Source organism: Brassica napus, chromosome A8 (genome assembly GCF_020379485.1).
Source record: "Brassica napus cultivar Da-Ae chromosome A8, Da-Ae, whole genome shotgun sequence".
Taxonomy (NCBI): Eukaryota; Viridiplantae; Streptophyta; class Magnoliopsida; order Brassicales; family Brassicaceae; genus Brassica; species Brassica napus.
The window spans coordinates 16,069,936-16,096,630 of record NC_063441.1 but is presented as its reverse complement, the minus strand read 5'-3'; the positions used below and the strand labels follow the sequence as shown (position 1 = coordinate 16,096,630).

The window sequence follows — 26,695 nt, the reverse complement described above, 5'->3', positions numbered from 1 at the left end:
ATACTCTACAGTTATACAGAGATCCCTCACATAAAAAAACAAAAAACTATACAAAGCAAGATGAGAGCTGTGAGCTGAGCTCTATTCAGACCGATCAAACTTCAAGTTTTCAGCAATCTACTTGAGAATATATCAATGGTGGCCTTTTCTTAGACCTGAGAAGTATCCACTACGTTTACCCTTTTGGTGCTCCTCATCTCCAACCTGGTGGTTTCATGTCATATTGTTACAATTGTCAGACTCAGCTTTAGTAATGGTTTTACTTGAGCGGTGAGAATTATAAAAGCAGTTGATTACCTCATGGAGTAGTTGCGTAACCATTTCTTTAATTTCTGCAAAATCTGGTCTTTGAGCTGGGTCTTGTTGCCAGCATTTCTCAAGAAGTTCAGTCAGTTTTGGGTGCGTTTGCTTCGGGATCTTCGGTCGAAGTCCCTGTACAAGAACTCATAATCATTGTACAAATACCTCATGAAGTACAAGGAGAATAAATGTGCAAGTCTTGACAAACATACCTTTTGGACAACACCAACAGCTGCTTGCAGTGGAGTCAAGTAAGAATATGGGAGCTGTTTTTCATTAAACGTGTTTAGTAACTTCTACCATTCAAACTCTGAGAGAGACAAACAAAAAGAGGGCTTACCTCTCCAGTCAAAAGTTCCCACAGCACGATCGCGTAACTGAAGACATCTGCTCTGTGATCATAAGGTTTGTGCTCAATGACCTGAGTTCAGAAAGTGTATGGTCAAAATTGAGAAACAGCCAAATCTCTCCACAGATATGTCATTAGATGCAACCAAAGAAGTGCTTCATACCTCAGGAGCCATCCATCTGTAAGTCCCAGTTTCAGCTGTCATGACCCCTGACTGAGTCTGTACTCTCGCAACCCCAAAATCAGCAACCTTGACGACCTGTTCAAAGTTTTACACAACCTAAAGAACTGTAACTCTCTTCTAGTAAAATGAAAAGAAACATTTGTCGGATTTCAAGAATTAAGAAGATGAAAGACTACATAACCAGCGAATAAAGAATGCTGATACACTATATGATTAGTGTCCAAATAATGAAACTTACATCATGTTCGTCCATAAGAAGATTAGCGGTCTTGAGGTCTCGGTGAATAATATTGTTTTGATGCAAATAGTTCATTCCTTTCGAAACATCAAGTGCTACTTTGAGCAAAGACTGAAGTTTAAACACTCCTTTCTGTTTGTGAAGAAAATCATATATGCTCCCCCGAGCCATGAACTCTGATACAGAATAGATCAAAATCAATCGACTATGAAAGTCAAAACTAGCAAGATAAGTGTAATGGGGAACTACAACGCAATAAGCTAGCCTCATTGTCCTGCTATGACAACATTCTCACCTGTCACAATGCATAGGTTCGGAGAACGTGTACATGCACCGATAAACTGGACAACGTTTTTGTGCCTTACTTTTCTGTAACAACCATCCCCGGAGAACAATCAGCATCTATAATATGCATTGTAGCATGAGCGAGAATGAGAATCAAGTGCAGCATACCTCATTATATACACTTCCTGAGAAAACTCTCGGAGCATTTCAGTATTTACACGCTCAGGTTTTAGGATTTTGATAGCTACTTCTTGACTGCAATAGGTTCCTTTATACCTGCATAGACATAAAAGAATTATATATGTATCTCATCTTCCCAGCATTTTGAAGGATAAACTCACAGTTCCCCGTATGATCCACATGCCACTTTCTTTTCAATTTTGAGCTGCTTCATGTCAATCTCCCACTCATCAGTTCCATCCGTTGGTATTTCAACACAGGCGGGTAGAAGCTCGTTAGTGGACTTGTCATGCTCAAAGAAAGTAATAGACTTTTGCCTTGAGCTAGGTTGATCCTGCAGAGCAGTCAGTGTGGGAGATGGAGAGAAGATGAGTATAGCAAAATTGATGCAAAAACGTAGTAACAAAACATCAGTACAACGTCACACTAAAGCATCATTTGCATTTTCAGAATTCAAATTGAGGATGAAGATAAGACTAGCTAATGACAGTATATATATAAAATATACCTTAAGCTTCAGTATCTCCTTCTTCAATGCATCTTTTAAACCTTTTGTTTCCTGTATAAGCAAATCTCAAACAGTTTAGTGATGACAGGGACATGAAGGTTAGCAATTGTCATTATCTTGCTAAGCCATTCACTTAAGACATCACTGGCAAGTAGTATGATGTTTTTGAAAAATATTGTCCATTCATAAAACGAAAATCATACCTCCTGGGACCAACCATCAACAACGAAAACATCCAGAGAGAAACCATCCGCGGTAGAGAAAGCGTGAGCCTCTTGAATGTTCAATCCAAGTTCACCAAGCAGGGCAGTTAACTAGAAGAAACAAAGACGTTTCTCGCTCAGATAATGGCATAATGAGAAAAAGAACTAACCATTCTTTTCATGAAAGTCTAGTGGAAGTGTGACTAAAATTTTATGCAAAGAAACAAAAATAAAATTCACATACCTGACTGAGGAGTTTCGGCTTGTCAATGGTTGAAAAAGTGATCTCGTGCATCGGTCTATAAAATAGGCAGCAAAGGACATATCACCACACATGGTTCTGTAAGAATCTAAGGCTAACACGACAAAACATGAGATCACTATTTCATGCTACAAAGTAGCTCTCTTTCATTATATGCAGACAAGGCTGGAGCAAATGCAATATGACTTCAGATATTCAAACTCTCACCGAGAATTAGGAAACTGTGCATTGACAGCACTATCATCATCTTCGGCATGATGTTTATAAGCTTGTGTAAACGCCTCAAAATTCGGAGAAGAACCAAAAGTTGGAGGCGCAAGAACCCTTTTAAACAAGAAGCAAGTAAACAGTCATAAAAGGAGAAAAACGTCAAAAGATCAGACAGAACTTGATCCTTGCCTGCTAGAGTGGTATGAGCTTTGAGCATCTTCCTTCACAGCAGGATCTGAAGCATCAATGTCAGCAGAGTGCCCATTGAGTGATGGAGAAACCTGTAATAAAGACCAACACAAACCAATTAAGTAAGCCAAAGAGTTCAGTATCCAAAAAAAAATCAAACTTAAAGACAAAAAAGACAGATGCTTTTCGATTACCTGAACACAACGAACTTCAAAAACAGGTCTAGTAGCAGGATCTTCAGCCAATTTGAGCAATCTCTGATGAGTGAGTACATCTTCAGCTCTCTCAACATTTACATCCATAGCATATCTTCACACCAAACACACAAAAAAGTAAAACATTGAAACAGGACAAGAAGCATTCAAAGTATATCACTTTTACTTCAGACAATAAGATTTTACAAAAATCCAACTCAGAAGAGACAGCAGAACTTATCATGATTGACCCAAGAACAGTTTAAGCATTCAAAGTATATCACTTTACTTCAGACAAAACATTGAAACAGGACAAGAAGCATTCAAAGTATATCACTTTACTTCGGACAACAAGATTACAAATCAAGTTGAGATGAGAGACAGAACTTAGCATGAGTGATCTAAGAACAGAGTTACCGAGCAGGGAGACGATTGAAATGGAGCCAGAGGTGATCATCGAAATCAGGGAGGTTAGCTTCTTCGTAATTAGACTCCTGGATTCTCTGCAGGACGTCACCGTACACCTCCAGTTTCATACGCTGCTGCCTAGGGTTCTCCTTAGTTACCGACACGACGGCTCTGCTTCCGCAGCTCTCCTCCGTCTCGTCTTTGATCGCCATCCGGATCCAGAAAGCACGAACGAAAAGGTGGGAATGATCCAAAGATTCAAGTAAAGCTGGTGAAGAGAAGAGATGAGAGAGAGAGGGTGAGTTCCTTCCGAGTAAGCTTGGTTGAAAAGCCAGGGAGGACATGAACGCTTGGTTGTGTTACACGTAGGGACTGTCCACGTCATCATGTGGTGTCCTTCTTCTTTTTTTATTTTTTTTTAATTTCTTAATGGATAATGGGCAGTTTTTTTTTTCAAATATAAAATGTATGGTGATAATGATGTACAGTATAAAAAGGAGACGATGTTAATTTCGGTTGATGATAAATTAGGTGGATACTGTTCAAACATCATATCTTATATTTAAATATATATATAAGTGTTGTTGATATGTATATTAAATTATATTATATATGAAAAAGACTAGAATAAACTATTTTCGTTTATTAAACAAGTTTTTAGATTGTAAACAACTCCTTAACATTACGTTTTTGTGACTCGTACCGGCTTAATGCTGGACGGATCCAAGATTTTACCAGCAAAATATTTTTTAGGATTTTGCTCATAATCACTATAATCACAATTCTATATCTTTAAGAGAATATCATGATATTAATGATAGAATCCAATAAAAATCATTAAAATAAGGAAATAAAAAAATAAAAAAGGATATCCGTCTAGTATGAAAACTATGATTTTTTGGATATCTGTCTCTATATTCTATTATCCGCGAATATCCGAATCCGTAAAAATAATTAAAAAATATATTTTTTAAAAAAATACTAAATTTTTTAAAATAATGCATAAATTAAATATTTATACAAGATTTATAAATATATATATATGTCTATAATATTGTAATAATTAAAATATAATATTATAAAATTAATTTATGTATAAATATTATTATATAAAATATAAATATTAATGAAATTTAAAAATTCAATGTGTTTTAAAAATCTAAATATTCGGACTTAAAAATTAAGATATCTAGATCCGAATTTGGTTTGGATGGATCTAAGATTTTACTATCCGGATTCAGATCCGGACACCCCAGATAATAAGTCTCAGCCCTATCGATAATCACAAAAAATGTTTATTATGAATAATTGAAAACATTATCCGATACTAAAAATATCAAGAAAAAACAATAAGAAGGGAATATACACAGCTGTGAAAAGAAGCATGCTGACATGGCAAAAACCAATCAACTGGTCAATGATTGGTCACTGATTCCACCAGTTCATGCTGACCTTCTTTTCACGTCATGCTTTGTTGTTATATGTTTTTTTTTGGTGCAACTGTTGTTATATGTTTACACTTGCATATTATATCACAATAACAATTTGAATCGTAACGATAACAATCACAGATGAATATGCAAGAAGAGTTACTATTAGTTCGACACAATTGGTATCTTCTCTATATTGGGTATATAAACAATTGGAATCTTCACTCGGACCGTGATGGTGCCTTTGTGACCCTACGGTGTCCACAAAGGTGCTTCAAGATCCTTGTCCGAGACCTACTATTGGGGATAAGTCCCTCCAGACACTTGCTTAAGTTTCATCTCCTGCCACTCAAATATCATTTAGAAAGAAAGAAACCAAACACTGCGGACTACCAAAAAATGCAGACACAGACGAGGAAAGAAAGCTACAAAGAGTATACAGTTAACGAAATGAATACAGTTATTAAATCAATAGCGAATGAATACAGTTATTGAATCAAAATCGAGTTAATCTATTTGAAGCTCTTAAGCTTTGTTCATTTTGTTTTTCTAAGTATTTTTGTGGATTCTATTTCTTAGGGAACGTCTAGGTCTCTGTCTTTGTTTGGATTCACTTAGTTTAGACTTGTGGTGTAAACAAAAAATACTTTTGCAATCTTTTGTATCAACAATCGACTCATTCAAGTTTGTTAAATTTTGACATTCTTGTTATCTAGAGCCCTTGACAGTTTGGTGCTTCCCGGTACCACAGCGTTGCGATGCAAGTTATTGGTGGACAAACTTGCTTCACGGTCAAAAAACGAGAACTAAAGATAAAACAATGCTTCTTCTTCTTTTTTTCTAATAAGAATGCTTTGTTGTTGTTATAGGTTTTCTTGCAACAGTATATCTGATTTGAATCGTAACGATAACAATCACAAATGATAAACCTGATCGGAAATAACCGAACCTGGACTAAAAATATCCGAATCTGATCCGAAGTATAGAAATATCCGAACGAGTTTTATACTCCTATACTGTAATACCTAAAAATCCGAAAAATCCGATCCGAACCAAACGGATATATATGAACGCATCACATCGCATCAAACTCGTATGAATGAATCATTAGGTATTTTATTTGATGAGAAGGCCCAATAGACATGACAAGATAATGGTGACAATGCCCAATTTTAAGTAAAATTCGACCCAGCTTAGCCCAACTGATATATATACCGCAAGTCAGCTTAGCCCAACTGATATATATAACGGTATCGGTTGTCTCGTACTGCACACGATTTTTTTTGAGAGATTTCAAAGGGCTTAAGTGTAGGTTTGGAAAGGTATGGCTAACAAAGAATCAAGTGAGCTGGGGAATTTACCAACATCCCCAATGGCTAAGCGGGCCGGAACGTGTGTAGAAGAACGGCTACCCCTCTTTATCGCCTTGAGATATCGTGAGCTGGCCTATGTAAGTACTATTCCTTATGATATGGTATTTGAATTCAAGGTCGTTTTACTTTTGGATGAATTAATTAATTTTTGTTAGGGTTTTGATGTGAATTACAATAAACAACTTCCGCCTACATTAGTTCCAGTTCCGTCTACTTGGAGTAAAAATTATGTTATCGGTCTTTATGGTAGGATTGGACTCCTATGCTACAATCTTCAGAAGGTAAAACTAACTGACTAACTGATATCATATTAATCATCACTTAGGGTATGAATGGTGACCAGGTAACGGATAGGAATAATGCATTCCCTAATGTTCCTTACAAAAAATCACCATTCACAAGGAATAATAATTCCCTTTCATTCTTTTTTTTGTAGAGAATTAAAGAATAAAATTATTTTTGTTAAAATTGATAAAGAACAACCATTCCTTTTCATTCCTGCTATTTTATTCCCGTATATTTCTTTTTTTTAGTCTCTAATGTCTGAATGTTTCGGTTTTGTTTGTTTTCCCGTTTTGACAGGGAACAAACTTTAAGTTTAAACGCTTGGAGAAACATAGTACCGAGCTGACTGGGTACTTCAGCTACTACATAACTTTGGAGGCAACCGATCCGGCCACTGGCTCTGTCTGCTCTTTTCAGACTCAGTTTAGCGATGCAGGAAGCCGCATTTCGTTGGGGGCTAGGATTACCTGGTTTACCATAGCCTCCAGAATCAAACAAATACGTAAGATTTCTTCTTATTCAATCAGGACTGTCAACTGGCCCTGCGCTTTTTAAACACACAAGTTTATGGATAACTCTTTTTTTAAAAGTGGACTAACTGTTTTCTGACATCAGCTAACGAGCCTGTAGATGATGAATGGGAGGAGGAGGACACACCTGGAATAAATGAGTTCTACAAAGGTCCAATGCCCAAATGGTTTTCTGATGAAGCCTTGGAACGTGACAGTAAAAAGTATTACGTGGTAATAACATCAGATGATCTATTCATGGAGTTTTTTGACTTGTATATGTTTCAGTTAGTAACCTAGTTTGGTTTCCTTCGCAGGTGACAGAGTCAGAGCTGCATGACAATGACTGGCTTCAACTTCTCATGGAAGTCGCCTTCTTCTCCAAAGCAGATCGTGTATGTACTTTTCTTCTTCTTTTTTTTTTTCTTGTCTTCTCTTTCCCAAAGCAACAAAACTTGAAACTTGCTGTTCTCTTACACAATGTAACTGCAGTGTTTGGATGCTTACCTACCCTTGGAGCTCAACAGTGTTGTTGTGGAAACTTTGGAAGATTACACAACAGAGCCGAGTGAGAAGCTCAAAGCTGATAACGTAATCTTCTACATTAGTTACAAGTGTTGCTCTGATCCTTCAACGCCTTTGGCTGGTGATCACCGTGCTGTAGTAAGGAAAACCATGGATGGCAAACCAGGCCACATGTGTCTTGAGGTTGCTCTTACCAAAGAACAAGAATGAAGAAGAGTTATTCATGTTTGCCTAGATCAAAAAATCCAGAAGCTTTTGTTTTAAGAAAAAAAATTATTGATCGAAACACTTTTAATTTTTAAAATCTATGGTAGGAGTCAAATCTTAGTTAGCTGTCTCATACCATATGTGTTTTGGGTCAGCTTGATAGTATAAACCCTTTTTTCTTGCCTTTCAACTAATATTTGGGTAGGTTAGTCAAAAAACGAGAATGTGATCTCATAAAAAACTTCACACAGATAATCTTGACACTAGAAAAATAAATATTATTTCTTTTAAAACATAATTTTAAACAGTACAATAATATTATTATTTTAAACATTCTTTCAAACAGTCATAGATTTAACTACAATAAGAATATAATTTTAAAATAATAATTGATTTATTTTATAAATATAAATTATAGGTTAAGTCAAAACATATTGGGGAATTGCCACTAATACCACTTTCCTAATACCACTTTTCAACTTTACACTTTTCAAATTTACCTTTAAAATTTTAGTGGGTAAAGTACCATTATACCCTTATTTAATCAAACATAAACATAAGTCTTCTCCCACAAGAAATTGAAAATTCAAAAACCCCTAATCGAGAGATTGATTCCGGCGATCGAGAGATTCCAACGAGAGATCGATTCCGGCGAGAGAGATCGATTCCGGCGAGAGAGATCGATTCCGGCGAGAGAGATCGATTCCGGCGAGAGAGATTCGATCCGTCGAGAGAGTTTCGACGACTTCAGCCATTTTCACCGGCGAGATTTGATTATTCAGGCGACATTGACGTCCGACGAGATTTGGCGAAGACTACAAGCTCAATCGAATCAATCTCTCTTCACGAACGTAACAAAGTGATTTTCGTCTCTTTTCTGTAATTTTTGCTTGGTTTCTCAAAATCGATCGGTTTCTGGGAAGGAGACGAATTTTTCTCATGAAGTTTTCGAATCTCAGATTTATAAAACCTTATAAATTTTTAGCTATGAGGAATATAGTTTTATGTATTTTTCTTATTGATATATCTTGTTGATCATTCCTTCTCTAATACCCATGTTCTTTATAATCAGGTTATGGTGTTCGAAATTTGTTCTATATGTGGAGAATGGAAACTAATAAATGGAATTCACTGGGATTTCATAGTGGATGATCAACGAGGATCCTCTCTTAGTATGATTCATGAAGATATCAGCTACAATGATTTGATTGTGGCTGTTTTAGAAGATTTTGGAATTGATGGCAACAGAAACAGTGTAAATCTTAGCTATGCCTCACCTTCAAAATTAAACTTTGGTACAAAAGAGCTTCCTCCAGCATTTATTAGGAATGATCGTCAAGTAACATCTTATCTGAGCAAACTTAAGGAGAATGGAGACCTTCATCTATGTGTAACCATTAAGGTAACTGCATGAAACTCTTTTGCTAACTTGTTTGTTTATTAGAGTTATCATTTATTTTATAAGGTAGTATGTAGTAGTAGTGATTTGCTCATTGCTTGAAGAAGTTTGCCATAGCAGTATCTATTACAACTTTTACATTTATAAGACCTTATAATAATAGTTGTGCATTTTGCAGGATCATTACCAAATATATTTTAACTATTAGCTTTTATGTTTTTTTTTTAATGTTTCAGAGAAGAACTCAATTATCACCAATGATTATGTCAAATATGATCCAGCCACGGGGTGGAAATAGTAATCATGATTTGCCTATTGCTGGAACTAGTAATCCGCGTGAGGTATTTATTACAACTCTCATTTTTATAAGGCCTTGTAAATGATTATATATTTAGCTTTATCTTTTTATGTTTCATTACAAGATTCATTACTAGCTTTATGTTTTTATGTTTCAGACAGGAACACAAAAATCACCATTGATTATGTCAAACATGATTCAGACACAAGATGAAATTTCTAGTACTCATGATTCGCCTATTGCTGGAAGTAGTAATGTATTTGAGGTACTTTTCAAAACTCTTACCTTAACATTCATAATTATAATGTCTTATAAAGGTAATAAATACATGTTTAATTTTCTAGAGAGGAACAAAAACACACGCGGAGACTGAATGGAACAGCATTCAGAGAGTTGACGAAGTCTCTGGTATACAACATACTTGTATTAGCGACAGTCTTATTTCTCCTTCAAGTGGTCTTGTTAGCAATAAGGTACATATAACTTTTTCCTCTGTCAAATATAAATATATGAGAGTTTAATCAATGTCTTATAATGGGTTATAAATTCTATTTTTAATGTATATGTTTCATGTTTTTATCTTAGAGAGGATTGGACTCGATTGGACTTGCTGTATATGGGTCTGGAAAGTCAAAATTGCCATCTTTCTCCAGTAGACGTGGTAGAGAAAGCATGGGAGAAGATATCTTGTCTCCCAGTTGTGGTGATGATGATGATTTGTTCTGCGGGAAGTTTTTCAAGGATAAAAAGGAAATGAGCACAAAGTTGAGGTTGCATGCAGTTAGTAAAAGCTTTGAGTTCCACACAGAATATTCAGACAAAACACGTTATGTTCTTAGTTGTGTGGATGAAAGATGCAGTTGGAGTTTTCGTGCAAAATCAGTTAAAGGATCTCAGAGTTTTTTTGTTCGTCATTATGTATCTAAACATACTTGTGACACTTCTCTGAGAACTGTTAGTCATCGGCAAGCTACTGCAAAATTGTTGGGAACTATGGTCAGCAATCATTATGAAGGAGGAAAGATTGGGCTGAAACCTAAACAGATCATGGAAAAAGCTAGAAATGATCATGGTGTTGTGATTACATATTCAAAGGCTTGGAGGTCTCAAGAGCACGGCCAAGATATAGCTAGGGGTACTCCTGATGACAGTTATGAAGCTTTGCCCAGTTGGTTTCACATGATAAAAGAAAAGAATCCAGGTTCTGTGACTTTTATCGAAGTTGATGCTGTTGGGAAATTCAAATACGCATTTTTGTCGCTTGGTCCATCTATCAGAGGGTTTAAGTTGATGAGGAAGGTACTTTCTGTTGATGGTGCCCATCTGAAATCAAAGTATAAAGGGACTCTACTTGCTGCCACAGCACAAGATGGTAATTTTCACTTGTATCCTATAGCTTTTGCTATAGTTGATTCTGAGAATGAAGCCTCATGGAGTTGGTTTATGAAATGTCTGAAAACCATCATTCCTGATGAAGAGGATTTGGTTTTTGTCTCTGATCGTGCGGCCTCTATTGAAAAAGCTCTTTTACAACATTATCCTGTTGCTCACCATGGAATCTGCATCTTTCACTTTCAAAAGAATGTCCAGGACAATTTCAAAAGTTCAACACTTGTCCCTTTGGTTGTTGAAGCTGGTTATGCCTACACCAAAGCTGATTTCGATTGCTATTTTCAAGAGATTGAGGAGTCCGACATTGTATTAGCAGATTATCTTCGTAAAGCAGACTTCAGGAAGTGGACCCGAGCTTATTCTCCTGCTAATCGCTTCAACATCATGACGTCAAACTTGGCCGAATCTATAAATTCTTTGCTGAAAGTGAGTCGTGAGTATCCAATTGTCTGTCTTTTTGACACTATTAGGATGATAATGACTAAGTGGTTCACTGAACGACGTGAGGAAGGAGTTCGTCACATGCACCCTGTCACTGTCGAAGTGGGGAACAAGATGAAGGAGCTATATGATTTTACGTCTCGCTTCCTTGAAGTTTCCAAAATCAATGATTCAGAGTTTGAGGTTAAGGGAGATACAAGAGATCAAGTGGTGAATTTTCAAACAAGGCATTGTTCATGTTTTGTGTTTGATATTGAGAAGTTTCCTTGTGCTCATGCAATTGCCGCTGCAAAATCTGGGAATAAGCACGAAAATGATTATGTCGATGAGTTTTTCTCCAATGAAAGGTCCGTTCTCTCAGCCATTGTGGTAATACATCAGCACGTTTATATATGTTTACAAAATTGATCAAATTTATAAGGTTTTATAAATATTGTTCTACAACACTTCTTTTTCATTTTTCTGTCTTTATTGTACCTTTATTTAATTCTCTTAATTTTCTTATTAGGTTTACACTAGCATATTCAGAGAGTGTATATCCTGTTGGTGATAAAACATATTGGGATATTCCTCCCCATGTAGCTTCGTTTGTTTGTCGCCCTCCATCTACACGCTTTCCTAGTGGGAGGAGGAAAAAAAAGAGGATACCAAGTTCGTGGGAGTATGGAAAATATCGGCCCATATCTAAACCATCACCCAAGGCTTACAAATGCAGCAGATGTGGACAGAAAGGACACAACAAAGGTAGTTGTGTAAGGCCTATTTGATAACAGAGTAGTATAAAAACTTGTGTGCAATTGATTATTTTATATGATGTTATAAGAGAGAATTGGAATCGAATAGATTTTGGGGAACCTTTTACTATTACATTTTATCGTTTTATAATGATTTATAAAGTTTACAGGTGTCTAATAGAAGTTATGTTCCTTTTATTTTTACATCTATCATTTTATAATGCTTTATAAATTTTGCAGGTGTCTAATAGAAGTTATGTTATTTATTATACGAAATGTGTGGTTACATAAACTACCCTTTATAAATCATTAGGATTCAGATTAATTGTAGAAATTATATGTTCGTTTGATATCTTAGCTTACTTGCATGAACATAAATAAAATATGTTTCCTTAGCAAAGGTTTAAGGTACAAACCAAAATATATTTTCCTCATCATGAAGGATTAAGGGACAAGCCAAAAGATGTTCCTCATTGAAGACATCATCAAAAGATAACACACTAAAACTGAAAAAGTTCCATAGATATTTGTTAAAAGTACTAAAAAACTGAAAGAGCTTCATTTCTTCAAATTCGCGATGCTTCTAATCGGCATTTTTAAGATCTTCCAAAACACTTCCTATCACATCATCAGCTGAATCTTTCTCAAATTGTTTCTTTTGTTTTTTCGATTTGGGGGTGCCAACATTGTGTTCCTTTATAAGCATAACAATTAAGAAAATCAGAAATGATAATTGGATGTAGTCAATGAAATTTGAAAGAATATTTTATAAACCATTATACATAGAGAGATATTTACCTTATTTCCTCTTCCATTCTTCTTTGTAAACTTCACGTGCTTTTTAGATGCATCCTCATTCCCTTCTCCATCCTTCAATTTTAATGACACAATAAGTAAAGTTACATAGAGCATATTAAACATTTAAAAAGTCAATCAGTTTATAAAGACTTATAAATCAGCTTACTTCATTGGTTTCTGCATGATCTTCTACTTGTTGTTGTACTTCACGTGGGGGTGTTACACCTTTCTTCTTTCCCTTATATTACAAGACAAATAAATAACTTAGCAATTTCGATTTTAATAACAGCTGATAATCAGAAAGAACATTTTATAAACTATTATACACAGAGAGATATTTACCTTAGTTACTCTTTCACTTTTCCTTGTAACCTTCACGGGCTTTTCATATGCATACTCATTTTCTTCTCCATCCTTCAATTTTGATGACACAATAAAAAAAGTTACATAGAGTATACTAAACAACATTTTATAAAGCATTATACACAGAGAGATATTCACCTTAGTTCCTCTTTTACTTTTCCTTGTACCCTTCATGGGCTTTTCAGATGCATCCTCATTTACTTCTCCACCCTTCAATTTTGATGACACAATAAAAAAAGTTACATTGATTATACTAAACAGCATTTTATAAACCCTTATACACTGAGAGATATTCACCTTAGTTCCTCTTTTACTTTTCCTTGTACCCTTCATGGGCTTTTCAGATGCATCCTCATTTACTTCTCCACCCTTCAATTTTGATGACACAATAAAAAAAGTTACATTGATTATACTAAACAGCATTTTATAAAGCATTATACACAGAGAGATATTTACCTTAGTTACTCTTTCACTTTTCCTTGTAACCTTCACGGGCTTTTCATATGCATCCTCATTTTCTTCTCCATCCTTCAATTTTGATGACACAATAAAAAAAGTTACATAGATTATACTAAACAACATTTTATAAACCCTTATACACTGAGAGATATTTACCTTTCTTCCACGTTTCTTTGAACCTTTCACGGGGTTTTCAGATCCATTTTCCTTAGCACCGACGTCAACATCTGTATTGACTTCTGTGTCATCCTCTTGTTGTTGCTCCTCTTCCTCTTGTTTCTGTTCCTATTTCAATTAAAGGATTACATATTTATAATGATTTATAAATTTAAAACGATTGTTCAGTTTATAAAGATTTATAAATCAGCTTACTTCATTGGTTTCCGGATTTTCACTCTCTTTATCACCGTCGTCCACATCGTCTTCTGTATCCTCTTCTTCTTGTTGTTCCTCTTCTTCTTGTGGCTGTTCCTATTTAAAAAAAAAAAGATTACATATTCTTAATGATTTATAATTCTATAACGGTTTTCAATTTATAAAGGGTTATAAATAAGCTTACTTCATTGACTTCTGCGTCATCCTCTTGGTGTTGTTCCTCTTCCTCTTGTGTCTGTCCCTATTTCAATAAAAGGATTACATATTTATAATGATTTATAAATTTAAAACGATTGTTCAGTTTTTAAAGATTTATAAATCAGCTTACTTCATTGGTTTCCGGATTTTCACTCTCTTTATCACCATCGTCCACATCGTCTTCTGTATCATCTTCTTGTTGTTGTTCCTCTTCTTCTTGTGGTTGTTCCTATTTTAAAAAAAAAATTACATATTTTTAATGATTTATAATTCTATAACGGTTTTCAATTTATAAAGTGTTATAAATAAGCTTACTTCATTGACTTCGACTTCTACATCATCTTCATCTTGATGTCCTACTTCACGTGGAGGTCTTACACCATTCTTCTTTCTCTAATATTACAAGAAAAAAAACTAGCTTAGCAATTTCGAATTTAATAACAACATTATAAAATATCAAAAATAAAATAACCTTAGCGATTTCCTTTCTTTTGGCATCTATATAAACTCCTAAAACTTCATTTTCGTCAAGTTCATAATCGGCATTCTGTCCATTTACCTGAAATATTATATGTGAGCTCACACACATTGTATTAAGAATATGAAGACGTTATAGATAGCAAACCTTGGTTTTTGTGGCGGCTTCAGTTTCTTTTGACTTCTCAGTTTCCTGTTACAAGTTAGAAGCATATGAATCTTTTTGTCATTTACAACACGAAACAAATATAGAAAGTAGTTTACCTTCACAGTTTCTCCACGAATGTTCAAAAGACCTTCAAGGTACTTCACTCTTTCTTCAAGAGACACTACCTTATTATTGAGGAATTCAATCTTTTCTTGATCAGTTGCATCAATCCCAGGAACAGAATTATTTTCGTCCACTTCAGCTTCAGCAACGGCAATGTCGACACTTCTATTGAGCCAATCTTGTCTCTTCAAACGATATCCTCTTTTGACAAGATCAACAACTCTTCCAAATTCACAGTCAACATCTTCAACCAAGTCGCTATGCAATCCGGGATCTCCAAGGATACATTTGACATCAACCTGACAAGTGTTTGCATATGATCAAACAATCGGTAAAAGAAGAATGCAAAGACTAAAACAGTTTTATAAAACATTATAAACGGTTACCTTCTCCATTTGGTCGAATCTGTTAACCTCCTCAATAGTAAGCGCTTTGGTTTCTTTCCAATGCAAGCACAAGGGAAACTGAATTCCATCATCGCTAATACCAAAGAATGTGCCTAGTTGATTCACAGAAGATAACGCCCAGAGCTGAAGCGCATATATAAAGCCACAAATCGCGTATTGATTATTCTCCGTCAGCTTTGCATAGGTAAAGCTCTTCACTTCTTTCAGTAAATAATCAAAGGCCAAATTCCCCCAGGGATACTTGCAAAACTCTTTGAAATTTCTAGCTCTAAGCAGACGCTCTTCTGGAATACTTGTCACCGGATTGCTTGCCATCAATATCCCTTCCACAAGGATTGTAGCTCCCAATCTTAATCTCTGATCAGCAGTAAGCTCTTTACTCTTTTCGACAAGAAGCTTAAGCAAGGTGTTTAGAGTTTGATTCTTGTTCATCCATGGATCTTTCTTCTTCTTTTTTGTTGCTGAAGTCTCGGCTTCATCTTCATCTTTATCAACAACACAAGGCAGACCCGTTGTCAAGTGGAATTCTCTTAGAGAAAACCTCATTAGTTGTTCTCCAAAAGTAAACCACAAACCCTTCTCGCCTATATCAATTCTCCTTAAGAGTAAGTGATGAATCAAATGCCTTGAAAACACCATAAGCTTCTGCTTCCTTCCCATCTTAATTACCGGAGCCAAGAATGAATCTTCAAGCTTCTTGAATTCTTTGCCCAAAAGGGTTTCAACTTTACCAACCAACTTCAGATTGGAGCGCTTGTTAATTCTTTGCAATACGACTCCTTTTGTACCAGTTTCGGAGATTCTTTTTGGCAAAGCAATCTTGTCATTAGACTCACTCATCGTTTCACCTGAAACAATTCAAAATGGCAATGTCAAAGATATGTTTTATAATGACTTATAAAGGTTTTGTTTATCAACACTTGTAAATCATAATAGATCATTCTAAAATCGATTAACCACATCAAAAACGAAAGAACTAGCAATGAAATATATCGCAAATGACAGAGTGAGAAGAAGAATCGCTAAGAAGAACCAATAACATTACCGGAGTTAAGAGAAATCGATGGTGAAAAGTAAGTTTTTGTAACCAAAGAAATGTAGAACGGCGGAGTATAAATAGAGATCAAAAGATGCGCTTCAGCTCTGTATCAGAAGAGACGCGAACGGAGGAAGGCGATGAAAAGTCCCGACTTTTTACCCTAATTCGTGACGGTTTTATTTTTTTTACACTAAGGCCCAATTTCGATTATCAATGTTTAAGGCCCAAGTTTATTTATGGTTTAATGCTTAGAAAACGGTTTTATAAACTATTATAGATTAACAAGCTTCTGCAAAATATTTATATGCTTTTTAAAAAATTTTATTAACCCTTATAAATTATTATATAGAGATTCATAAGTCTTTATTAATTATTGTCAAAATTTGTAAATCATTTTATACAGATTTATAAATCTTTTAAAATTGTTTATAGGTCTTTATATATTACCTTATTTTATAAATCTTCATAAAACCTTATAAGCCCTTCAAAATAATTGTCAAAATTTTATATAGATTTAGAAGCCCTTGTAAACTATTTATTGCTCTTATAAACTACACATATTTGTAAGTCTTTATAAATTATTTATAGGCTTTTATAAATCATAATCTACATTTTACCTCGTGGAATCTCTTGAGGGTCTATGATTGGAGTGGCTACATCATCCATCATATCTTCTGATTCATGAGGTAATGGTAACTCCTTTCCCTACACATCATTAGTAAAAATATATAGTTTAAAGATAAGAAAAAGAAGCCTATGAGAACACATATATAGGTGATAGTCTAAAACTTACATATATGGTTTCATGGTTTTGTGTTTCAGCCTCAGTGGCTTCTAAAACAGAAGTGTTTCTGTGTCTCTCGAGAGAGGATGTGATTTCTGTGGCATCATCATTCACCTTATCCTCTTCATTGGATTCTAAAACAAGTGTGATACTAGGGCTCTCTTGATCGGATCTGATTTTGGTGGCATCATCATTCAACGTATCATCTTCATCGGTGGCAAGTGTGTTACTAGGACTATCTTGACCGGGTCTGATTGGTGTGCCAGCATTATTTTCAAATTCTCTCTGCAAAAATGGTGTAGGAAGATTTTAAATTGCACCAAAAATGAATACAAATTATGTGTGAGAAAATACCTCATGTGCGCGAATCCAACTACCACCACCTAGCCACTCCATTGACAGCCTAATCTCAGTATAATTAAAAACCGCATCCTCTTTTGTGGCAGCGAAATACACTTTGTATTTGTTTTCAAGGAGAATTTCCGTCACTCGACCTTTGCGCCACCCATGGGTAACAACCACTTCAACATAGTCGTTCAGACTGTACTCTGCACAAAGATCTCGAGGAGGAGATGGCCTTATTTTGCAAATATCAACTATTAAATGTTTTCCTTCCGCTTCATCACTCGAATTTTGTGAGATTGTACATCTTTTGATCAGAAATTTTCTTCTATCATCTCCTTGTTTCCGAACTTCTGTAATTACCAATGCTCGGACCCAAATTTTTTCCTTTTCACTTTCACTAATTTCACGGGTCATTTCCACCAACTTCCCTCTCGTAAACATGTGTTGACTCAATACCTTCAATTCCAAAACAATCATATATAAGCTAAAGCCCTCAAACATTCAAAATTTTATAACTTAAAACATACAAAAAAAAACAATACCTTGTTTTTGCTTTTGACCCATTTGGAGCCGATCCAATCAGCATGAGGTCTCAGTTGGCTTCTGATGAATCTCATTATGTCTGGTGGATCATCAAAGTAAACCAAAAAACTACCATCTGGCCTTTCAACTACGATAACACCAGTCCACCAACCATTATTAAAATAAGCATCCACCACCGACCCTTCCTTGAATACGACACCCTCATTCAGACACTCTGGCGGGACTGGCCGAATAAAACTTCTTTCAATAGTTTCCTTCAAAGGACTTACACCATCTTCGTTGAACATAGTTTTGTAACTAACCCGAAGCTTTTTTCCTGTTACTCTCGTCGGATTTTGCTCGAGGATAGCTCTATACCAAGAACCTCTGAACCCATCTTCTTGAATAGATACTTCTACTTCACAATCTTTGGCAATAGACAAAAGTTTTCCTTTTTTCTTCAAATTATTTTTCATCTTCCTGAGGAGGAATCGGAAATGCAGATCACAAAAAAAAAAATCAAGAAAAGAAAGAAACTAGGTGAATTAAGATCAAATGAACGACATGCATCCAAGAAACTGAAACAAATTGAGATTTTAGATAAATCAATTAGGTTCCATACAAAAATTCAATTCGATTTTGGAGTGTATATACAAAAGCAGATAGGAATTTCAATTTGATCTAAATTGAATATAAAAAATCAAAAGAGAATACAGTGAATGTTCTTGAATTAACTTTTGCTAAATTCGATTCAAGTTGAATTGGAACTGAAACTGAAACAGATTGAGATTTTAAGTCAATCAATTAGGTTTCAAACAAAAATTCAATTCAATTTAGATTGTTGATTCAAAAATGAAGATGAAACTCAATTACCTTTTGCCACGATAATGATTCAAAATGGGGAAGATTGTTGTGTTGATTCTTCTTCTTGAAATTTACGGACATAGAGAAACGATGAAGAAATGATAGAAAACAAGAAAGCAAAAAAAAAAACGTGTCATAGTGAAGAAGATGAAGACGTGTCGCGTGAGAAGAGTTAAATTTACTGTTTTGCCATCCCTTTTGGTAAATGATAAAAAAACAGATAAATCGTTGAGGTCATGGGTCGAACACGGGTTTCTGTCTAAATTGAAATTTTAAGCAACCTCAACTTACCACTAGACCATATTACTTACTCGTTATGATTAGCACGTATACTCATAATGTTGCTTACATATCATCATTTTTGTATATAAACTGATTTAGAAGCCTTTATAAATTACTTTTTTTTATAGATTTATAAGTCTTTATAACTTTTAAATTCCCCTTTATATATCCTCGTATTGGTGTTTACATATCATTATTTTTGTATATAATATTTGTAAACTGATTTAGAAGCCTTTATAAATTACTTTTTTTATAGATTTATAAGTCTTTATAACTTTTAAATTCCCCTTTATATATCCTCGTATTGGTGTTTACATATCATTATTTTTGTATATAATATTTGTAAACTGATTTAGAAGCCTTTATAAATTACTTTTTTTATAGATTTATAAGTCATTATAACTTTTAAATTCTCCTTTATATATCCTCGTATTGGTGTTTACATATCATTATTTTTGTATATAATATTTGTAAACTGATTTAGAAGCCTTTATAAATTACTTTTTTTATAGATTTATAAGTCTTTATAACTTTTAAATTCCCCTTTATATATCCTCGTATTGGTGTTTACATATCATTATTTTTGTATATAATATTTGTAAACTGATTTAGAAGCCTTTATAAATTACTTTTTTTATAGATTTATAAGTCTTTATAACTTTTAAATTCCCCTTTATATATCCTCGTATTGGTGTTTACATATCATTATTTTTGTATATAATATTTGTAAACTGATTTAGAAGCCTTTATAAATTACTTTTTTTATAGATTTATAAGTCATTATAACTTTTAAATTCTCCTTTATATATCCTCGTATTGGTGTTTACATATCATTATTTTTGTATATAATATTTGTAAACTGATTTAGAAGCCTTTATAAATTACTTTTTTTATAGATTTATAAGTCTTTATAACTTTTAAATTTCCCTTTATATATCCTCGTATTGGTGTTTACATATCATTATTTTTGTATATAATATTTGTAAACTGATTTAGAAGCCTTTATAAATTACTTTTTTTATAGATTTATAAGTCTTTATAACTTTTAAATTTCCCTTTATATATCCTAAACTCGATTGATTTTACAAGAGGTAAAAAAACAAGTTTTGTTTTTTATCTTATATAAATTTATATGCCCTTATACATTATTTTATACAGATTTATAAATCATTTTGGTTGTTTATACAACTTTATAAACCTTAATTCTTTTTTGTTTTATGAACTGATGAGCTCTTGAAAAACGATTTATAAATCTTTATAACTTTTATATACTCCTTTATATATCGTAAATTCATTTGTAATAAACCATTTTGTTTTGATTTTATAAGAGGTTATAAACTATTTGTAATAATGTGTTATAAAGCTACTGAAATACAAATTTACCATTGAACTTTCTAAATTTAAGGAAAACCATAAATCCAAGTCATAAACTCATAATACTCAGAATTCTACAAACAAAGTTTACCAAACACGCATAAAACAGATAGTTGTTCACACATAACTATAAGCAAGCTATAAAGTTTTTGTTCATTCCCACATTAGTATTCATTGTAATTCCGAGAAGATATCAACCGCCAACTTTTCTCGGATGATTGCAATTTTTTCTTCACTCAGCTTTGTCAAATCCACTATACGCATTGCATGGCACTCTATCAGCTTCAATGCATAAACTCCACTGTCTTCTATTTTAAGAACCTTAAACAAATATGTTTTAGTAATATATTAGCAGATAAATTATAATATAAGTTATTTGATCTGAAGAACCTGGATACAAATCTACCATAAAGATTTATAAGCGGTTATAAAGATGTTACCTGTGGGAAACCTTCAGATACAATTTTTATCGAGAACTTGCTTGTATCCATGCTGACATCTTTGAAGAAGTAGCGAATCATGAATGGGAGAGCCATCGCATATGCATTAACGTAAGGGACCAAACTCGCATCTGTGAACTTCATTGCTGCACAATTGAATGCTGTGATATTTCTCTTCTCCAAGTTGATTACAACTCCAAGCCAATACTTCTCTGCTACTGCAATGGCCGAATAGAGGAAGTTGATATTCTTCTCTATGTTGTACTTGTCAAAGCCTGCTCCAAATTGGAAACCTTTCTTGTCATCTAAAAACTCATCATAAAACTCATCTATTTCTTCAAGAAACTTCACTCCAACAACTAAGGCAGTTTTGTTCAGAAACAAATCTGGATTGTTTATCTGTCTCAGTTTCAGCAACTCAAAACCTGCTTCAATATGCTGAAACAAAAAAAAAACAAATACTCAGAATAGCGATCATATAGTTTTATAAAGAAGATTAATATAAATTTATAAGGGATTATAAAGAATTTTTGTTCACATATAGTCTAACCGTTTTTGAAAGTTTTTTTCCCGGAGTTTCAATATCCGAAAACCACTTTGCGTTTACTATCTCTTGATTGATTCTCAGCTTCCTACATTGGACACTCATACTTTTTTATGTAGATATCTAGTTTCATGAAATATATAGCTTCTTATAAAATAAAACTTACTTTCTTTTGTTTGACATTTTCCATTCTCTCATTTTTTCTTTTCTTGTTTTATCAACTGGCTCAAAGGGATGAAGAATCGGATGTTTCTTCCTTGCTCCTGTAAACGGTGGTTGTGTATGAATGGATGGTATTTGACCTCTTTCACTTCTTCTTAGCGGAACATTATCTGTATCAGCTTTAAACTTCTTTTGAAGTGGAGGCTCAACATCTTCGTTTACCTACAGAACAAAAAAAATAGTCCCCTTTTTACAAAGGATTATTAAGTCTATAAAATAAATCAATACTCATAAAGTTTGGAAAACAAACCTGGCTGTGTTGTTGTACCAATCTCTTTTTTATTTTCATTAGAGGTTGGAAAACAGGAATCTCATAAACATCTCTCATAAGAACCTGATTCATGCAAATCGTTTTTATATAATTGTTTAAGAGACCTTAACGATCATGAAATAGTTTATAAAGCTTTATAAAATACCTCATTTGTACCCTTTCCACTATGACTTTCTTGGGAAAGGAGATCAAACTTAGGAGACGTAAATGTTGGATTAGGCGATGAAACCTTCAGACAAAATATTTGAAAATTAGATGTTTATGCTATATACATTAAACTTTTACAAGGCCTTATAAAATATATTAATTTTGTACCCTTGTATCAAAGTTTGGAGTATTGAATGTTGGAGTAGGCGACGTAACCTACAAAAGAAATAAGAAATTCAATTTGCCTATCACTAAATTAAAAAATTTATAAACCTTTATATCCTGTTTTAGATTCATACCTGCGACGTTTGTTTCAAGCAACTTTCTGATTCAAGTTTTTCTGTGTCTTCGTCTTGAGTGATTTTTTGTGTAGTCTCAATTTCCCCAAGAATATTCTCTTCTTCCCTTTGATGCTCTGTACCAGATTTTGCTTCTTCATCACATATCTCTTTTTCATTTTCATCATCCAGTGCACTTCTTCCATCGCCAGAGTTTGCTTCTTCAGCAATTGTATCTTCAGAGTTTGCTGCTTCAGCAATTGTATCTTCTTCATTTTCATCATCTGGTGCATTTTTTTTATCATCAGAGTTTGCTTCTTCATTAATTGTATCTTCTTCATTTTCATAATCTTGTGCACTTCTTCTATCACCAGAACTAGCTCCATTTTCACAATCTTCTTTGTTTGGTGAACTGTCGTTAAACTTCAAAAAAACAAGTGAAATCATTAGAGAGGAATAACACGCGAAATTTGATAAGTAATTGGTAAAATTGAATTGGTTACCTTAACTCCTAAAACATTCTGGATCATTACTACTCGCTTATCCAAATCACGAACCATTTGGATTAGCTTATCAAGTTTCTCGCTGTTAGACATGGAATGATTTTTATCTTTTCTTTGCTCCTTATCCTTTTGATACTCTTCATCTTTATTTTCCTCTTCATCTGTCTTTTCCTCTTCATCTTTCTTTTCCTCTTCATCTTCATTATGGTTCAGATCTTCACCATGCTCTGCATCTTCGTCTTTTGTCTTGCGTTGTTGACCTATATCTTCTGTTGCAACAAACATATCCACAAAACCTTTCTCCCAATCGCTTCTCCTCATTTTGTATCCTTGTTGAACTAGTTTCACAACACTGTGAAAGTCAGCATCGTCACTATGTGTTGCCCCCACCAAATGTTTGTATTCCTCAGCCAATCCAATCACTGTGCTAACCTCAACCTGTAGAATAAATAAAACATATCTATGTAAACCTCTTATATATTAATTTATATAGTCCTTATAAAAGTACATTTATAATCTTGTATAAACACATGTCAAATTTACAATCCTACAAGACACCGATTTGTGGACCTTTTCAAGGAGTCCCTAGAAATCCACTTTTCAAACAATACAATACGAATATATTTATATACGCTTATAAAAACTCACATTGTTTATCTTCTCCAGCTCTAACACTTCAGCTATTGTCGGAGTTCTTGTTGAGTCCCAATGTAGACACAACGGATCAGAAGAAGAGGATGTCTCGCATGGCTTTCCCAAAGATTTACCAAGCACATTCACTGATGACATTGCCCACAGATTTATGGCTAGCGCAAAACCACTCACTTCATAACTATCTCCTGTCCAGGAACTTGCACTCAAACTTTTTACACTTCTCATCAAGATTCTATAAGCAGTTTTACCCCAAGCAATCTTGTGTGAGCGATAGTTCATATAACGCTGCAACCTGTCTCTCGGGATTTTAGAACTCGGATTTTCTGCCATAATTACCGCTTCTGTGAGTATTGCTGTTCCAAGGGATAATCTTTCTAGTGTTGGCATGCTTCGTGCTTTCTTTTTAAACATTTCATATAACGTTCTCACCGTAAACTTATCAATCTTGCCCAGCATCCAAATGTATGGCTTCTTCATTATTTTGAACAGCGGCTCTGTTATTGTCTGATCTTCCTCACAACGTAAGCCTGTTGTCAGATGAAATTCCCTTAGTGAAAACCTCATAGGCTGGTCCGAGAAAGTAAACCAGAGATCCTCTCCTTGCGTCAATACTCTTCGCTGCATTAGAAAATGGAACAACTCTTCTGAAAATTGAACCCTATTCCTTTTAACCAACTTCAAAATGCTCCCAATGTGAGAGTTCTCTATGAAAGAAAACTCTTCTTTTCCTAATATATCTTCCACCTTCTCGATATAATCAATCTTTGAGTGATGGATTATCGCTTTGGGATTATCTGGTGTTTCTACAGCTTCATAAACCCTCCCAGGCAATTTCAAGGTTGTGCAAAACTCGTTGCTATCCAACTGCAATACAAGACAACACTTCTTGAGTTCACGCATTTTATAATTACTTGAAACCCACATTTATAAAGGCTTATAATTTTTCAAAAAAACTCAATGTTCACTATCGATACTATTTCTCTTAGATCTAACTAGAAACATGACAATCCTCAACCAATGTTCTTCTATTTTCTTATAACAGAAATAACAAATTCAAAAAATGACTTGAAACAAACAATAATTTAGGTACTTACTTGTAGAGAATCGTGAAGATAAGAATCATGAATAGGAGAATCGTGAAGAGGAGAATCGTGTATAGGAGAATCGTGAGGAGTAGACGACATTTTTTGAGATGAAATTTTGAATCGTATAGTCTGATTGTTATTCGTCGTCACCGGATGCTCTTTCCAGAGAGACGGCGTGACTAGTGAGAGAGAAGACCTTTTGTCGTCGCCGTTGCTAGAATCGCCGTCGTAGCTCTGTAATCTCGTCGCCTTCGATGGCGAGCTAGAGAGATTCGAGAGAAAAGGTTAAAATTGCGAGGGTTATTATTGTCTTTCGGCTACTAAACAATTAGGTATTTGTGAAAATGTCCTCCTCCTGAGTGTAAATTTGAAAAGGGGTACTCAACAAAGTGTAAATGTATAATTTCCCCAAACATATTAATAAATAAAAATAAAATATTAACCAACTGTTACAATTTAGTTCTTTTATAAAATTTATGCATATGCATGAAACTTCAGAATATTATCTTTATATTAATTTATGTAATTTGGAATCACACACTTTAGTTTATTTTTTATTTCATTCTAATCACATTATATCTTAAGTCATACATAATCTTATTAAAATTTATCTACATATCTAAGACAACAACTAACTTAAATGCAAATAAGAAAATTAATCAAAATTTTAATATATTTAGAATAACAAATATTATAGTTAAATTCATAGAAATTGATGCAATCCAATATATCCAAATGATAACTAAATCGACTGTAAAATAACAAAAATGACTAAATATAAAATCACATGTCTAATTAAAATAATATTTTATTATTAATATAAATTATAAATTTATTTAAAACCAAAACTAAATATCAATCAATTATTATAGTGTATTTACTTTATAAATATTTATACCCATGCATGGGCACGAAAAAATCACCTAGTCTATAATTAATACCCTATCTGTTTCACTTTATATAGTTTTAGATTTTTCCACAAAAAATTTTAAAAAATTATTAAATTTATTATTTCACTCCTAATTAATATATTAATTTCTTTGATTATTTTAATTAGTGAACTACAAGAATAAAGGTAAATTTGAAAAAATAACAAATAAATGTATTGAAAACATAAAACAATACTTAGATGAAGCAAAATTTTGAACTCTAGAACTACAGTCAATCCAAAACGGAGGGAATAATTTATAGCTAGTTTTTCTTTGTTATTTACACATTGCTAGAAACTTCCAGTACTAAGGTAGTTGATGTGGTAAGGGCAAGCAATTTCCTCTTTAGCGCAAAAGGCACTAGAAGGAAGACTGTGACCAACCATCACTATAACATAACATTATATTAGAACGGTCAGCTTTGACTTCGATTGTTTAATGTTTTACAAACACGGTTCGAACCTATGGCTCTAAAACCACCTGGAGCCGCCTTTTCTTTGGGTAGGTTGGTCAAAAAACGAGAACTAAAGATAAAACAATGCTTCTTCTTCTTTTTTTCTAATAACAATGCTTTGTTGTTGTTATAGGTTTTCTTGCAACAGTATATCTGATTTGAATGGTAACGATAACAATCACAAATGATAAACCCGAACGGGAATAACCGAACCTGAACTAAAAATATCTGAATCCGATCCGAAATATAAAAATACCCGAATGGGCTTTATTCTCCTATTCGGTAACACCCAAAAAATCGAAAAATCCGATCCGAACCCGAACGGATACATGAACGCATCAAACCCGTATGAATCACTAGGTATTTTATTTGATGACAAGGCCCAAAAGACATGACAAGATAATGGTGACCAATGCCCAATTTTAAGTAAAATTCGACCCAGCTTAGCCCAACTGATATATATATACCGCAAGTCAGCTTAGCCCAACTGATATATATAACGGTATC

General features: G+C 33.9%; 5 protein-coding genes across 27 annotated transcripts; 2 read left to right on the top strand and 3 right to left on the bottom strand.

Annotated features, from left to right (window-relative positions):
- Positions 1 to 132: 132 nt before the first annotated feature.
- LOC106361286 (tyrosine-protein kinase FRK-like) lies at positions 133 to 3,722 on the bottom strand. Its single transcript, NM_001316170.1, is given in 16 exon segments — positions 133 to 204; positions 298 to 432; positions 513 to 566; positions 641 to 721; positions 813 to 908; positions 1,072 to 1,247; positions 1,367 to 1,440; positions 1,525 to 1,632; positions 1,698 to 1,870; positions 2,045 to 2,095; positions 2,248 to 2,358; positions 2,492 to 2,546; positions 2,717 to 2,833; positions 2,909 to 3,000; positions 3,103 to 3,217; positions 3,520 to 3,722. Coding segments are annotated over 16 exon segments (1,713 nt in total).
- Positions 3,723 to 6,215: 2,493 nt separating this feature from the next.
- LOC106361289 (UPF0725 protein At5g63820) lies at positions 6,216 to 8,024 on the top strand. 3 transcript variants are annotated; one of them, XM_022690072.2, is made up of 6 exons: positions 6,216 to 6,390; positions 6,469 to 6,594; positions 6,896 to 7,100; positions 7,214 to 7,341; positions 7,425 to 7,506; positions 7,600 to 8,024. In XM_022690072.2, exons 1-6 carry the CDS (start codon positions 6,265 to 6,267, stop codon positions 7,677 to 7,679), a joined length of 747 nt encoding a protein of 248 aa, XP_022545793.1. In that variant the 5' UTR covers positions 6,216 to 6,264; the 3' UTR covers positions 7,680 to 8,024. The 3 variants fall into 3 exon arrangements, with proteins under 3 accessions (XP_022545793.1, XP_048593773.1, XP_048593774.1); XM_048737816.1 differs by having other exon boundaries at positions 6,223 to 6,390; positions 7,425 to 7,502; XM_048737817.1 differs by lacking the exon at positions 6,469 to 6,594 and having other exon boundaries at positions 6,225 to 6,390; positions 7,425 to 7,502.
- A 507-nt stretch (positions 8,025 to 8,531) lies between these two features.
- LOC106403128 lies at positions 8,532 to 12,270 on the top strand. The gene is made up of 6 exons (XM_013843973.3): positions 8,532 to 9,241; positions 9,475 to 9,579; positions 9,694 to 9,801; positions 9,881 to 10,009; positions 10,122 to 11,716; positions 11,878 to 12,270. Exons 1-6 carry the CDS (start codon positions 8,915 to 8,917, stop codon positions 12,134 to 12,136), a joined length of 2,523 nt encoding a protein of 840 aa, XP_013699427.2. The 5' UTR covers positions 8,532 to 8,914; the 3' UTR covers positions 12,137 to 12,270.
- Positions 12,271 to 12,471: 201 nt separating this feature from the next.
- LOC111214390 lies at positions 12,472 to 18,630 on the bottom strand. Of its 21 annotated transcripts, none has more exons than XM_048737802.1 (19): positions 18,162 to 18,630; positions 17,629 to 18,075; positions 17,284 to 17,559; positions 17,108 to 17,195; positions 15,431 to 16,299; positions 15,038 to 15,343; positions 14,922 to 14,966; positions 14,769 to 14,855; positions 14,612 to 14,689; positions 14,427 to 14,525; positions 14,283 to 14,339; positions 14,096 to 14,194; positions 13,721 to 14,008; positions 13,562 to 13,633; positions 13,403 to 13,474; positions 13,244 to 13,315; positions 13,068 to 13,139; positions 12,902 to 12,973; positions 12,472 to 12,797 (listed from the first exon to the last, which is right to left on the bottom strand). In XM_048737802.1, exons 1-19 carry the CDS (start codon positions 18,615 to 18,617, stop codon positions 12,687 to 12,689), a joined length of 3,666 nt encoding a protein of 1,221 aa, XP_048593759.1. In that variant the 5' UTR covers positions 18,618 to 18,630; the 3' UTR covers positions 12,472 to 12,686. The 21 variants fall into 21 exon arrangements, with proteins under 21 accessions (XP_048593759.1, XP_048593760.1, XP_048593763.1 ...); XM_048737803.1 differs by having other exon boundaries at positions 13,244 to 13,474; positions 13,721 to 13,792; positions 13,880 to 14,008; XM_048737806.1 differs by lacking the exon at positions 13,403 to 13,474 and having other exon boundaries at positions 13,721 to 13,792; positions 13,880 to 14,008.
- A 2,072-nt stretch (positions 18,631 to 20,702) lies between these two features.
- LOC106405038 lies at positions 20,703 to 24,874 on the bottom strand. The gene is made up of 10 exons (XM_048737808.1): positions 23,715 to 24,874; positions 23,067 to 23,504; positions 22,585 to 22,986; positions 22,454 to 22,501; positions 22,284 to 22,367; positions 22,118 to 22,201; positions 21,812 to 22,029; positions 21,652 to 21,733; positions 21,102 to 21,539; positions 20,703 to 20,982 (listed from the first exon to the last, which is right to left on the bottom strand). Exons 1-10 carry the CDS (start codon positions 24,642 to 24,644, stop codon positions 20,833 to 20,835), a joined length of 2,874 nt encoding a protein of 957 aa, XP_048593765.1. The 5' UTR covers positions 24,645 to 24,874; the 3' UTR covers positions 20,703 to 20,832.
- Between the last annotated feature and the right edge of the window lie 1,821 nt (positions 24,875 to 26,695).

Excerpts from the sequence above, each read along its gene's own strand:
- LOC106405038 (XM_048737808.1), bottom strand. The coding sequence starts at position 24,644 with ATGTGGGTTTCAAGTAATTATAAAATGCGTGAACTCAAGAAGTGTTGT. Across the intron at positions 22,502-22,584 it reads GCTTGAAACAAACGTCGCAG|GTTACGTCGCCTACTCCAAC; the intron begins GTATGAATCTAA and ends TTTCTTTTGTAG. Across the intron at positions 22,368-22,453 it reads CTCCAAACTTTGATACAAGG|GTTTCATCGCCTAATCCAAC; the intron begins GTACAAAATTAA and ends TTTTGTCTGAAG.
- LOC106361289 (XM_048737816.1), top strand. The coding sequence starts at position 6,265 with ATGGCTAACAAAGAATCAAGTGAGCTGGGGAATTTACCAACATCCCCA. Across the intron at positions 6,391-6,468 it reads GATATCGTGAGCTGGCCTAT|GGTTTTGATGTGAATTACAA; the intron begins GTAAGTACTATT and ends AATTTTTGTTAG. Across the intron at positions 6,595-6,895 it reads TATGCTACAATCTTCAGAAG|GGAACAAACTTTAAGTTTAA; the intron begins GTAAAACTAACT and ends CCGTTTTGACAG.
- LOC111214390 (XM_048737787.1), bottom strand. The coding sequence starts at position 18,617 with ATGAAAAATAATTTGAAGAAAAAAGGAAAACTTTTGTCTATTGCCAAA. Across the intron at positions 18,076-18,161 it reads GGGTCAAAAGCAAAAACAAG|GTATTGAGTCAACACATGTT; the intron begins GTATTGTTTTTT and ends TTGGAATTGAAG. Across the intron at positions 14,340-14,426 it reads AAAATCCGGAAACCAATGAA|GGACAGACACAAGAGGAAGA; the intron begins GTAAGCTGATTT and ends TTATTGAAATAG.
- LOC106403128 (XM_013843973.3), top strand. The coding sequence starts at position 8,915 with ATGGTGTTCGAAATTTGTTCTATATGTGGAGAATGGAAACTAATAAAT. Across the intron at positions 9,580-9,693 it reads GAACTAGTAATCCGCGTGAG|ACAGGAACACAAAAATCACC; the intron begins GTATTTATTACA and ends TTTATGTTTCAG. Across the intron at positions 9,802-9,880 it reads GAAGTAGTAATGTATTTGAG|AGAGGAACAAAAACACACGC; the intron begins GTACTTTTCAAA and ends TTAATTTTCTAG.